Source organism: Eretmochelys imbricata, chromosome 6, assembly GCF_965152235.1.
Source record: "Eretmochelys imbricata isolate rEreImb1 chromosome 6, rEreImb1.hap1, whole genome shotgun sequence".
Lineage (NCBI taxonomy): Eukaryota > Metazoa > Chordata > Testudines > Cheloniidae > Eretmochelys > Eretmochelys imbricata.
The window spans coordinates 92677252-92690331 of record NC_135577.1 but is presented as its reverse complement, the minus strand read 5'-3'; the positions used below and the strand labels follow the sequence as shown (position 1 = coordinate 92690331).

The 13080-nt window shown below is 43.2% G+C and overlaps 1 protein-coding gene across 1 annotated transcript in view; it reads left to right on the top strand.

Moving 5' to 3' along the window:
• Window positions 1-13080, top strand: part of SPTLC2 (serine palmitoyltransferase long chain base subunit 2) — a 109069-nt gene that overhangs the window by 22720 nt on the left and 73269 nt on the right. Inside the window, exons 2-3 of the mRNA XM_077819201.1 lie at window positions 831-1025; window positions 11983-12137. Coding sequence (XP_077675327.1) covers window positions 831-1025; window positions 11983-12137 — 350 coding nt within the window. The remainder of the gene's footprint in view (window positions 1-830; window positions 1026-11982; window positions 12138-13080) is intronic.

The following is a 13080-nucleotide window of genomic DNA, read 5'->3' as shown; positions in this document are numbered from 1 at the left end:
TTGCTTTTGCAACTGTAAGTCTAACACAGGTTTTTTATATGCGAAAGACCTCCTAAGTAGCACTTACTGAGGGACAGGTGCCTTAAAGTATTGCAAGTGAGCTACAGAGCCTTTTACCTGTAGGTCACCAGTTTGAAACCAGTCCTGTTCAGTAAGGACTGAAAGCTGTTCTCACCTAATATGGATGTTGGCTGATTCCTACACTGGGATGAGTTTGAATCTTGGTTCCAGCTCTGACATCACAAGTTCACCACCATTATTTGTACTAATGAGCAGATTTGTCAAAGAATTATTTGAGTCGTAAGGACTGAACTAACATCATCCCTTTCACCAGCAGAAGTAGTCTTTCTCCTCCCTCACCCTCATCAAGGCTGAACTATGCTGGCAAGACAGTTTGTGTGGGAAGCTTGCCCTGGTGTTGCCCTATATGTAGATAGATGTCGTTCACCAGGGTTTTCAATCTGGCAGTCACCCTTTCAACTGGGACTAAATTCACACATCTGAGATGATGTTGATGGTTATATGCAAAAATTTAATTTGCTAATTTACATAACTTGTATAAAATGTCACACTGAGTTGCACAAAACTTGGACATGCTGGAAGCAAAAGAGAAGATGAAGCTGAGGCTAATAGTTGGGGATAGTGTCCTTTATCAAGAGTGGTTGTCATTAATGCTTGACCCAGGCTGAAAATGCTTGGTTCTTTGAACTGAGTAAAAATCTTGCCCCAATACCGCTGGACATCTCTAATCTAGCAGCACTCTCTGAAAACAGATTTTTTTTTTTTCCATTCTAGTAACTTCTAATTCCAGTTTTAACCTTCTATCCTAGATTCATCACATTGCCCACAATGGAGGATTATATAAAAGACCCTTTAATGAAGTTTTTGAGGAAACACCAATGCTGGTTGCTGTGCTGACGTATGTGGGCTACGGTGTCCTCACCCTCTTTGGGTATCTGCGAGACTTTCTGCGACACTGGAAGATCGAGAAGTGTCACCATGCATCAGAGAGAGAGGAACAGAAGGTAGTTGCTGGACAGGCAGGGGTGGGATTTGAGCTGGTGTGCAGTGGCATGTCAGCCAGTAGTACCAATTTAAAATGTTTCTATTTCTAGCCCAAATGGGTGCAAAAAGAACCTGCCAATATAGCCTTTGCACAGCTGGTTGGAGTAATATGTAAACAGCTTGAAACAATAGCACTGAGGTGCTAATTAATTACCTCATAATCTCAATGAGGTGTTAACTCTGGGGCCCACTGATGACCATTTTAATGTCCACACTGGTGACTGTTTCATTGTCCACCACGTTAACAGAAATATCCAGTTCCTCTGAAATTGAAGATAGAGCACTGATTTATGCCACTGAGGATCTGGCCCTGTATTTGCATCTGTAGTAAACAAAAGGCAATACAGGGAGAAAGCATAGGAATAACTGTCAAACTACTGAGGAAATAATTTTTCTTCCAATAAAAGGCTCTAGAATTAGGGGGTCAAATATTGCTTTTGAGTTAGTGTTCAGTGTGATTTATTTTCATCAAGTGAGGATTAGAGTAGGGTAGCTAAAGTACATGGGCAAACGTGGCCCATAGCTGCTCTAACCTTCAGTATAGAGGATTTATTGGTCATGAATCACACTCTGTATTCTTCACTGGATGTTCTCATCAATGTGCTTCATTGCATGCTGGGTTCTGTAGTCTCCCTGTGTCTCGTCTCTGTTAAAATGGGGGCTGCTACAAGCTCCTTTGTTCTGTGCAACAGTGGAGTTTAAGATGCTTTTCTGTGGAGTATCATTACATAAACTCAGTATGCTTCCTGCCAGGAAGGATGAATAAAACTCCTGTCTCTTTTCTTTCTATCCCCCCGCTCCCCCCACGCCCCAGTTTAAATGTACTTTATTAAGTTATTAAAAGTGTATGCACCTAATAATGCATATGAAATATGATTGCTGTCCTGCAGAATGTGGAATGCAGTTTCAGGCATGACTAAAGGGGATACTCAATCTGCAGGTAGGAGCTGAGATGGGAAGGACTGGGGTTACAGCATTGAGGTTGGTTACTCAGTGAACGCTAGTGCACAATACAGGGGGATTATCCTGAATATCTATAACTAAAGGGGGAGTGGGCAAACTCTTTTGGCCCGAGGGCCACATCAGGGTTGCGAAACAGTATGGAGGGCTGGGTAGGGAAGGCTGTGCCTCCCCAAACAGCCTGGCCTCTGCCCCCTCCCACTTCCCGCCCCCTGACTGACCCCCCCCCCCACCCCTAACCACCCCCCTGGGATCCCACACCCTATCCTTCCCACCCCCTGTCCCTAACTGCCCCCCGGTTCCCTGCCCCTTATCCAACCCCCCCTGGCCCCTTCCCCTTACCATGCCACTCAGAGTGGCAGGACAGGCTTGTTCGAAGGCTTGGGAGATGGGTGGCTTGCCCGCATAGCAGTGTTGCTGCGGGGGAGGGGCTGGAGACTAGCCTCCCTGGCCAGGAGCTCAGGGGCTGGGCAGGATGGTCCTGTGGGCCGTAATTTGCCCACCCCTGAACTAAAGAGTTACTGAATTAGGATTCCCTTACTTCAGACATAATGTATATTTAGAATTTCTGTCCTGAGAGTTGTCCTTCAGCCTAAATTCTTAATGTTTCCCTGAAATGCGTTTGTTTTGGGAGATAACTGGTGACTTGAAGCCCTTTGGGAGAGTGTATGTGGAGGATGGCCTTGGGAGCCATTCCTCAGTATGGCGGATATGGATCTTGGGTTGGGTCATGAGTTGCAGATAAGATATGCCCCTTTTCTTTCCACTTTTATACCGTTCATGACATCTTTGTGGGTGAGTTTGGTGAGAGATTCGGGTTTTTTTTGTTTGTTTTTTTTAAAGAGGAATCCATTTATGGTTGGTTGTGAAGGGAGGATCAGGGCATGTGGTACAATACACTATAAAAATGGAAACTCCCTTTAAAAAATGTTACCAGTGTTGATGAAATGCTGACCTGGTGCACTTCCTCACATTCATACCTAGATTGGAGTAGCTGCTCGTACTATAAGGTGAACCTAGTTGAGTGCACGTGACTTCTGGAACAAGTTGTGAGCTGCAAGTACTAGACCAGGGGTGGGCAAACTACAGCCCGCGGGCTAGATCCAGCCCCTCAGGGCTTTGGATCCAGCCTGCAGGATTGCCCCCCATGGTGCCGCAGGCCCTGCATCACTCTCAGAAGTGGCCAGCACCATGTCCTTGGGACCCCAGTGGGGGTCAGAGGCCTCTGTGTGTTGCCCTTGCTTCCAGGCACCGCCCCCTCTGCAGCTCCCATTGGCCGGGAACGGGGAACCACAGACAATGGTAGCCTCGGGGAAGGTACCTGGAGGCGTGGAAAGGGAGCACATGGAGCCCTGTGCCCGCCCACGCCCCCCCACCCTCCCGCCGTGGCTGTGCAGGGACATAGTTCCGGCTGCTTCCCAGAGTGGCGTGGCGTGGGGCCAGGGCAGACATGCAGGGAGCCTGCCCTGGCCCCGGTGTAGGCCGCTGCCACCCCGGAGCCGCTTTAGGTAAGCGGCACCGGGCCGGAGTCCGAACCCCTCCTGCACCCCAACTCCCTGCCCTGAGCCCCCTGTCTGCACCTCGCACCCTTCCTCTGCCCCAGTCCCTTGCCCTGAGCCCATTCCTGCACACCACACTCCCTCCCACACCCCAACCCCCTGCCCCGGCCCTGCATATAATTTTCCCACCCAAATGTGGCCCTCAGCCCAAAAAGTTTGCCCACCCCTGTGCTAGGCTGTGCATCAGGCTCCCTCAATCTGCCTAGAAGTTTGGGAGAGCAAGCTGTAATGAACCTGATATAGAAACCAGTTTCACCTTGTGGGTTAAGATAGTTATTGAACACCATTTTGAAGCAGTGTCCCTTTAAGAAATTTCAAGTATTTAATCTTTCAGTGTCCTGATTACTTGCCCAGTTGACTCACAGTGGCAAAGAATGGACTTCCTTGCGTAGAGAGGAAGTGACTCTCATTTTATAATTGAAACTTGTATCATTATGCAAGTAAGTCAAAGTGCTTGATAGAGGCAGTTGGCCTAAAACAGTCTCTCCCAGCCTTGTTGCATCTAACTGTATGGAAATGAGAATCTTTTTATTCTCCTCATGCAGATACAAGAGACTGGCAGGTTAAACAAAGCATTGCATTTAGATTTCTGAAGTAATACTTTGTTAATGTTTGTAAGTTACTTGGGAGATGAACAGCACAACATATGGGGATAGGAAGTGTTTGGAAGATCCTGCTGTCTAGGTGACCAGTGTGCAATGAGTTTATTATATGTAGTTATTAGTCATAATGTTTGCAATGCTTTATACAATAAACCCTATCTTAAACAACCACCCAAGGGGTGAGCAAAAGAAGATTGCTTAGTACAGGTGGCCATTTAATGGAAGATTGAACAAACTTGTACTGGAAATCATGGGTTTACTTCAAAGTGGCTGTGTAATATGGTTGTATTTCCTAGTTCATTGTAGTTTATAGGGACATGGTCTGGAATTAGATCCAAAATGTAATAGTTTTGAAAAAATAAATGAGTACTAATAGAAATATTAACTTTTCACCTGGAAAAAAATAATAAAACTATGTCCTCTGCCACCTAACATTTCAGCTTTGTGGTAGTGCACAGAACCAGAAAGTGACTAGATTAATTTGGATTTTCAAACCTGTTTTTTAGTTTGACAGTATCCTTTGGCTTGCCTACAGTATCCTTGGACTTATTGCAGGGGGAATTAATAACACTCCAGATAAGCCTGATATCCTCTCACTGCTGCTTATATACAGCTCACAAATGGAGGAAGCCTTGTAAATTTTGTTTCTAGCTTCCTTTAAAATATATCGAACTGACATTTCCCTGGTAACTGCTGTTATGAAACACATCCTCTGAGGACAATTAGCAGCTTGTTCTAGGGCATTTAAACTGTTGAATTTTTGGTAGCCTTTATCAGCTTGAAGGAAGCCTGTCCATGTCTAACATGCAGTAGCACGTACCTTTGGAGCTTACAGCAAACCTTCCCAGTAACTGTGTAAGTTAAATCTGGAAAACCCATATTGTACTTGATAAGTAGGATTGAATGTTATTCCCATCTAAAAGTGACCTGTATGTGACTGACTACTCTGTCCCTGGGAATCGGAAGACCTATGGTAGTGGTTGGTGCAAAGCTAGATAGGTAATTGGTATTAATTTCTTTTAAGCTCCAAAGAAAGGGTGGTGATAAAAACCAGCTGCAGGGTATGCTCTGCAGGGTTGGTCTGTTCTTCCCTCTGAGCTAATAGGTTTACCCTGGGGGAGCTGTACTGGAGATAAGAGTTCTCCTAGAGGTGAGGAAGGTGGCAATGTTTGTTGTTAGTTGGGAGACTCCATTTTGAGTCAGGTTGACTGGGCTCACTAGCCCCTTTCCTAGTAGACTTTGACCAGGAGTCTAAACAGCCTGTTTCAGCTTTGAAAGATTGAGTTTTGCCCTGGCTGAGGCCTTTACCAGGCTGAAAAGATTTTTGTTCAGGTTAGACAAAGGGCTTGTCTACACAAGAGATTTTTCCAGTACTATTATATCTGTCTAGTTAAATTACTATGGATAAATCAGTACAACCTCCCCAGGTGTAGTCATTTATTCCAAAAGAGGAGTGGCTTTTTTGGCTTAGCTTAAACTATTTTCAAAGCAACATAAACTAACGTGGAAAAAGGCACTCTGATACTGAAATATAGATGTCCTCACGGGAAGTTATGCTGGTATAACTAACAGTTTAAATTCATACACTACTTCTTACTGGTATAACTTTCCCATGTAAACCAGACCAAGGGTTTGTTCTGACTCTGGGTTTTTTTACTTTATCTGGGAGCTATATTCTTATGAAGTTGCTATGGGAGTTTGATAAGTGAAGTAACTTCAGTTACTATGGAACCTAAAACTAAAAAAAAAAAATAAAAAATAAAAAAAAATTTCTCCTATATTTGTAATGCTCCTGTGTGTCTTTCTGCTTCTGTGCCCTTCACAACATCTGAGGGCAAGTGTGAGCCTAGTATGGTAAGAAAACTGAATACAGATTAAAATCTCACCCTCAGAGATGTTTCAGTAAGCTACTATCACAGACCGGACACCTTCCTAGTCTGGGCACAATCTTTCCCCTGGTACAGCCCTTGTTCCAGCTTAGGTAGTAGTTAGGGGATTTCTCATGACTGCAGCCCCCTTTGTTCTGTTCCATCCCCTTATATAGCTTTTGCACAAGGCAGGAATCCTTTGTCCCCTCTGGGTTCCCACCCCTCCTTCTAAATGGAAAAGCATCACGTTAAAGATCGATTCCAGTTCAGGTGACATGATCACATGTCACTGTAAGACTTCATTACCCACTTGCTAGTACACAGGAAGCTTACAAGTAAACAGAGTCATCTACAGTCAATTGTCCTGGTTAATGGGAGGTATCAAGATTCCAAACCACCATTAATGGTCCACACTTTGCATAATTACAATAGGCCCTCAGATTTATATTTCATATTTCTAGTTTCAGATACAAGAGTGATCCATTTATACAAATAGAATGACCACATTCAGTAGATTATAAGCTTTGTAATGATGTCTTACAAGAGACCTTTTGTAGGAAGCATATTCCAGTTACATTATATTCACACTTATTAGCATATTTTCGTAAACTCATATAGAGTGCAACGTCACACCAGTTCCCTGTGTTCTCTGCCTTATTCCCAGCAAAATAAGTCCACCTAAGGAGACATACTTTGCTTCTCTACTCTAAGACAAGTACACTGCCTGTAATTGCTACAGTTACAAGCTACCACACCCTTCTTTCTAAGCAAACATATTTCATTCTTAAAGTCAAAGCAATGCAGAGGAAATAGTTTTAAAATAATAAAAGAACTTCCATGCATGCTAATAAGCTTACCAGAGATCACTCCAGCTGCAAAATAGGCTCTGGAAGGGCAGCCTTCAGACTCTACCAGGGCTTTTACTGTGGTTTCGAGTTCATCACACCCTTTGTTCTGAACAAGGAAAAACCCATGACTCTGAGTCACTCATTTATCCAGTCTGCCTTTTTGAAGAGACCTTGTATAGGTTATCCACTAGACAATGGATCTCTTCTCAAAGTGCAGCTTCGAAAGGATGGATTTGAAGGAGGGCTGTCAAGCAATTAAAAAAATGAATCATGCGATTAAGAACAATAATAAAATACACAAATATTTTAAAAAATGGTATGTTTTCTAAGTTTTCAAATATATTGACTTAAATTACAATGCAGAATACAAAGTGTACATTGCTCACTTTATATTTATTTTTCATTACAAATATTTGCACTGTAAAAAAGAAGACATAGTACTTTTCAATTCACCTCATACAAGTACTGTAGTGCAGTCTGTTTATCATGAAAGTTATATTTACAAAAGTAGAATTATGTAAAAAAAAAAACAACCCAGAAACCTGCATTCAAAAATAAAACAATGTAAAATTTTAGAGCCAATGGCTCAGACAAACAAGTTTGTTTACATTTGCAGGAGATAATGCTGTTCTCCTCTTATTTACAATGTCACCGGAAAGTGAGAACAAGCATTGGTATGGCACTGTTGTAGTCGGCACTGCAAGGTATTTACGTCCAGATATGCTAAACATTTGTATGCCCCTTCATGCTTTGGCCATCATTCCAGAGGGCATGCTGATAGCACTCGTTTAAAAAATAATGCATTAAATTTGTGACTGAACTCCTTGGGGGAGAATTGTATGTCCCCATCTCTGTTTAACCCGCATTCTGCCACATATTTCGTGTTATAGCAATCTCAGATGATGACCCAGCACATGTTCATTTTAAGAACATTTTCACTGCAGATTTCACAAAGCACAAAGAAGGTACCAATCTGAGATTTCTAAAGATAGCTACAGCACTCAATCCAAGGTTTAAGAATCTGAAGTACCGTCCAAAATCTAAGAGGGACGAGGTGTGGCGCATGCTTTCAGAAGTCTTAAAAGAGCAAAACACTGATGCGGAAACTACAGAACCCGAACCACCAAAAGAGAAAATCAACCTTCTGCTGGTGGCATCTGCCTCAGATAATGAAAATGAACATGCATTGGTCGACTCTGCTTTGGATTGTTGTTGAGCAGAACCCATCATCAGCATGGATGCATGTGCCCTGGAATGGTGGTTGAAGCATGAAGGGACATAGGAATCTTTAGTGCATCTGGCATGTACATATCTTGCGATGCCAGCTACAATAGTGCCATGAGAATGCCTGTTCTCACTTTCTGGTGGTGCTGTGAACAAGAAGTGGGCAGCATTATCTCCTGCAAATGTAAACAAACTTGTTTGTCTGAGCAATTGGCTGAACAAGAAGTAGGACTGAGTGGGTTTGCAGGCTCTAAAGTTTTACATTGTTTTATTTTTGAATGCAGGTGCGTTTTTTACATAATTCTACTTTTGTAAGTTCAACTTTCATGATAAACAGATTGCACTACAGTACTCGTATGAGGTGAATGGAAAAATACTATTTCTTTATCATTTTTACAGTACAAATATTTGTAATCTATACACTTTGATTTCAGTTAAACACAATACAATATATATGAAAATGTTTTTCTACATTCAAAATATATAATAAATTTCAGTTGGTTTTCTATTGTTACAGTGCGATTAAAACTGTGATTATTTGTGATTAAATTTTTTTGAGTTAATCACATGAGTTAACTGTGATTCATCGACAGCCCTAATGTGAAGTAGGTCATTTGCATTCCTTACACCCCCAAGTATTTGCTAGGAAATCCACTCCACACGTATTGTCCCAAAAAGTCCTTTGAAGTTCCTAAACCAGCAGTGGGCATACTTTTTGTCTCAAGGGCCACATCTGGGTATGGAATTGTATGGTGGGCCATGAATGCTCACAAAGTTGGGGTGCAGGAAGGGGTGCGGGCTCTGGCTGGGGGTGCAGGCTCTGGGGTGGGGCCAGAAATGAGGCAGTGAGGCTGTGGGAGGGGTCTCCAGGCAGGGGGTTGGGGTGCGGGAGGGGGGGTGAGGGCTCCAGCTAGAGGTGTGGGCTCTGGGGTGGGGCTGGGGATGAGAGGCTTGGGGTGTAGGTGGGTGCTCTAGGCTGGAACTGAGGGGTTTGGAGTGTGGGAGGGGGCTCCGGCTGGGGCAGGGGATTGGGGCACCGTGGGAGGGGGTGAGGGCTCTGGCTGGGGTGCAGGCTCTGGGATGGGGCTGGGGATGAGGGGTTTGGGGTGCAGGAGGGTGTTCTGGGCTGGGATCGAGGGCTTTGGAGGGCGAGAGTGGGATCAGGGCTGGAGCAGGGTGTTGGGGTGCGGGAGGGGCTCAGGGGTGCAGGCTCCAGGTGGCGCTTATATCCAGCAGCTCCCAGAAGTAGCGGCATGTCCCCTCTCTGGCTCCTATGTGGAGGCACAGCCAGGTTGCTCCGTGTAGTTCCTGGCCAATGGGAGCTGCAGGGGTGGCGCTTGGAGCGTGAGAGCGTGTGGAGCTTCCTGGCTTCCCCTATGCTCAGGAGCTGGTGAGGGGGACATGCCGCTGCTCCCAGCAGCCGTGCAGAGCGGCCCCTGACCCCACTCCCTGGCTGGAGAGTGGGAGCGGGGCAAGCCCCAGACCCCGCTCCCCAGCGGGAGCTCGAGGGCTGGATTAAATCAGCTGGTGGGCCGCAGTTTGCCCATCCCTGTCCTAAATGTGATGAGATTGTATTAATCATGTCTTCCTCCTAAAGAACCTCTATAGATAGTACATGAACTACTTCCAAAATACTTAAGTTAAACCTTCCTGAATTAAGTTTAATTCCATAAGGTTTGTCCAGGATATTGTTATCTGTAAAACTCACTTCCCCTTGAGGTTCTAAAAACTTTAATTCTCCTTAGGTAGGAAAGGACACATCTGAGATCCACGGTCTACCTGGGAGGTCCATTCTGTGACTGGATTTGGTTTGCCCTTCTGTAATTTAAATTACCTGTGGAGGAATAAATAGGTTTGTTTGTTTGTTTTTTTTTTTTTTGCTGCTCTGCTGTGTGAAGGTGGCTAAGGGCTTTTAAAAAAACAATTCTACATGCTCTTTTTTAGAAATATCAGGACTGTTGCACCTCGTTGTGACGCTTTGGGTTTCCCCCAGATCTGCAGGGCATTCAGTCACTGCCTGCCTGCTCTGTAGCCCTGAGTGCTGTTGTGTTGTGAGCATGTTGCTCATGTCAGGGCTCTAAGCCACAGCTGTACAATGCTAGTCTTTACTCTTTTTGTTTGTGGTTTTCCTTGGAGGATCCAGAGCAGTGGATGAGGTACCATGCTAACTGAAGGAGAAAGGGGGTTAAATCTTTAACAAAAACGTTTTTCTTCCAGATGTGTAACATGAGTTGGAGTTATTTGGTCTGTCGGGACCTAATTAAAAGCTTTGAAAGAAGTATGAATAAATATTACTTTCCTCTCAATCAAGATTTACTTCCATGGTACAGTGGAACCTCAGAGTTATGAACACCTCGGAAATGGAGGTTGTTTGTAATTCTGAAATGTTCAGAACTCTGAACTAAACATTATGGTGGTTCTTTCAAAAGTTTACAGCTAAACATTGACTTAATACATCTTTCAAACTTTACTATGCAGAAGAAAAATGCTGCTTTTAACCATATTAATTTAAATGAAACAAGCACAGAAACAGTTTCCTTACCTTGTGAAATCTTTTTTTTAAACTTTTCCTATATTTTTAGTAGTTTACATTTAACACAGTACTACACTGTATTTGCTCTTTTTGGTCTCTGCTGCTGCCTGATTGCATACTTCCAGTTCCAAATGAGGTGTGTGGTTGAGTAGTCCGTTTGTAACTCTGGTATTCGTAACTCTGAGGTTCTACTTATACATAATGTCAAAACATTAATTCTTCACTCTTTCATATGAGCTCCTCAATAAAACAGGCCAGACAAGTTCTGAATTTCTAATATGAAAAACAGCTTGCATGGATTTTCTTCCTGTCTGTCTTCCTCTATCATAAACTCCAGCTTTTCCTCCTGTGTAGGTCACTTTTAATGAAAGATGCTTTTCTTGCACCAGTAGATCAGGTGAATAGTGTATTCTACATAGTCTCACTGCTCTTCTGATGTCAAACTTCCTTTTAATTGAACAGTAAATAAAGAAATTTTGTTATCCTTTCAAGCTTTCAAAGTGGGCCAGATGAGTCAGTGTTGTCAGTAAGCTTGAAGTTTTTCCTTGTTATCCATTCAAGACATACATTTGGTTTTCTTGAGAGATATGTTGGAAAGGAAGCTGGAGTTCAGGAAACATTTGTGCAAACAAACTTTGTGGGATATAAGTGATAATGGAAACTATAGAGAAGAGTTTGTTAGAATTCAGCTTTACAATTGGGATTCTGAACACTAGTTTGGGAAATTTGGAAGTTAATTTCCACAGTAATGCTAACGCTGCTGTATTAATTGCATTAAAGTATGTTGTTTTTCTGAAAATGAACTGTAAAAAGAGTACCTTCATACAGAAGATTTCCTTGCTCTCCGTTGCAGCTGAACACACAGTGAACAGGAACTGCTGCACTGGGAGAGGAGGAGTTGGGAAAGTAGGCCCCAGCGGGGGCCACCCCTTCTCCATCTCTTCTCTACAATGGGATGTAAACAACTGAGGAAATTTTACTCATCTCCTGGGATTGAAATATGGATAATGTGGATAAGGGCATGCCCTAGGAATTGGGAAGTTTAGGTTCTGTTCCTGGTTCTGCTACTATGTGGAGTTGGGCAAGTGGCTTTCCCTGTGCCTCAGCTTCCCAGCAGAGCTGTATGTAGGGAATGACACCTCAGTGAAGTTCTTTAAAATCAGTGGCTGAAAAGTGTTCAGTGTGATCATATATTGCATTTTTCTTGAGTGCACTTAAAAGTGCATCCCAAACTGATGCAGAAAACTGGCTCTCCTTGTATCACAACAGACTAGGCATATGATCTTTTCTCTTGTTTGAATGCCCTTAATGTATCTTTTGCAGGACTTTGTCCCATTGTATCAGGACTTTGAAAACTTCTACACAAGGAACCTTTACATGCGCATTCGAGACAGCTGGAACAGACCAATCTGCAGTGTACCTGGGGCCAAAGTGGACATGATGGAGAGACTTTCCCAGGACTACAATTGGACATTTGTGTGAGTTAAAGCTTGGGGAAAGATTCCCAACAATTAGTCTTGAGTGGAGAATGCCTGAGGGCTATGAAACTGTCTTTGAAGGATCAGCAGGCCCTGCACAGACTAGTGGATAAGAGGGAAGGTCTTCTCCTGGATCAGTTATTGGTTAAAACATAGGAAACAAAGGGTAGGAATCAACTGTCAGTTTTCACAGTGGAGAAAGGTAAATTAGCAGGTTCCCCAAGGGGTCTGTACTCGGACCAGCGCTGTTCAACATAGTCGTAAATGATCTGGAAAATGGGTAAACAGGTGGCAGACAATACAAAATTACTCAGGATAGTAAAGTCCAAAGGAAACTGAAGAGCCTGTCTCTCAAAACAGGGTGACTGGACAACAAAATGGCAGATGAAACTCAATGTTGATAAATGCAGAGTAAAGCACAATGGAAAACAAATCCCAACTATACACAAAAATGATGGGGGTCTAAATTAGCTGTTATGCAAGAAAAAGATTGTGGAGTCATTGTGAATAGTGCACCGAAAACATCTACTCGATGTGCAGTAGCAGTCTAAAAAAGCTACCAGAATGTTAGGACCTATTAGGAAATGGATAGATACTATGACAGAAAATATCATAATGCCCCTAGATAAACCCATAATACGCCCATACCATGAATACTGCATGCAGTTCTGGTCTCCACATTTAAAAAAAAAATATTTAAATTGGAACAAGTAGAGAGAAGAGCAGCAAAAATTATTAAGGTATAGAATAGCTTCCATATGAGGGGAGATTAAGACCGGGACTGTTCAGCCTGGAAAAGAGGTGTGGGGATGGGGGAAGAGAAATATGGTAGCTGTCTAAAAAATCATGAATGTTGTGGAGAAAGTGAATAAGAAAGTGCTAGTTACCCATTCACATAACACAAGAATCAGGGGGTCACCTAATGAAATTAATAGGCAGCAGA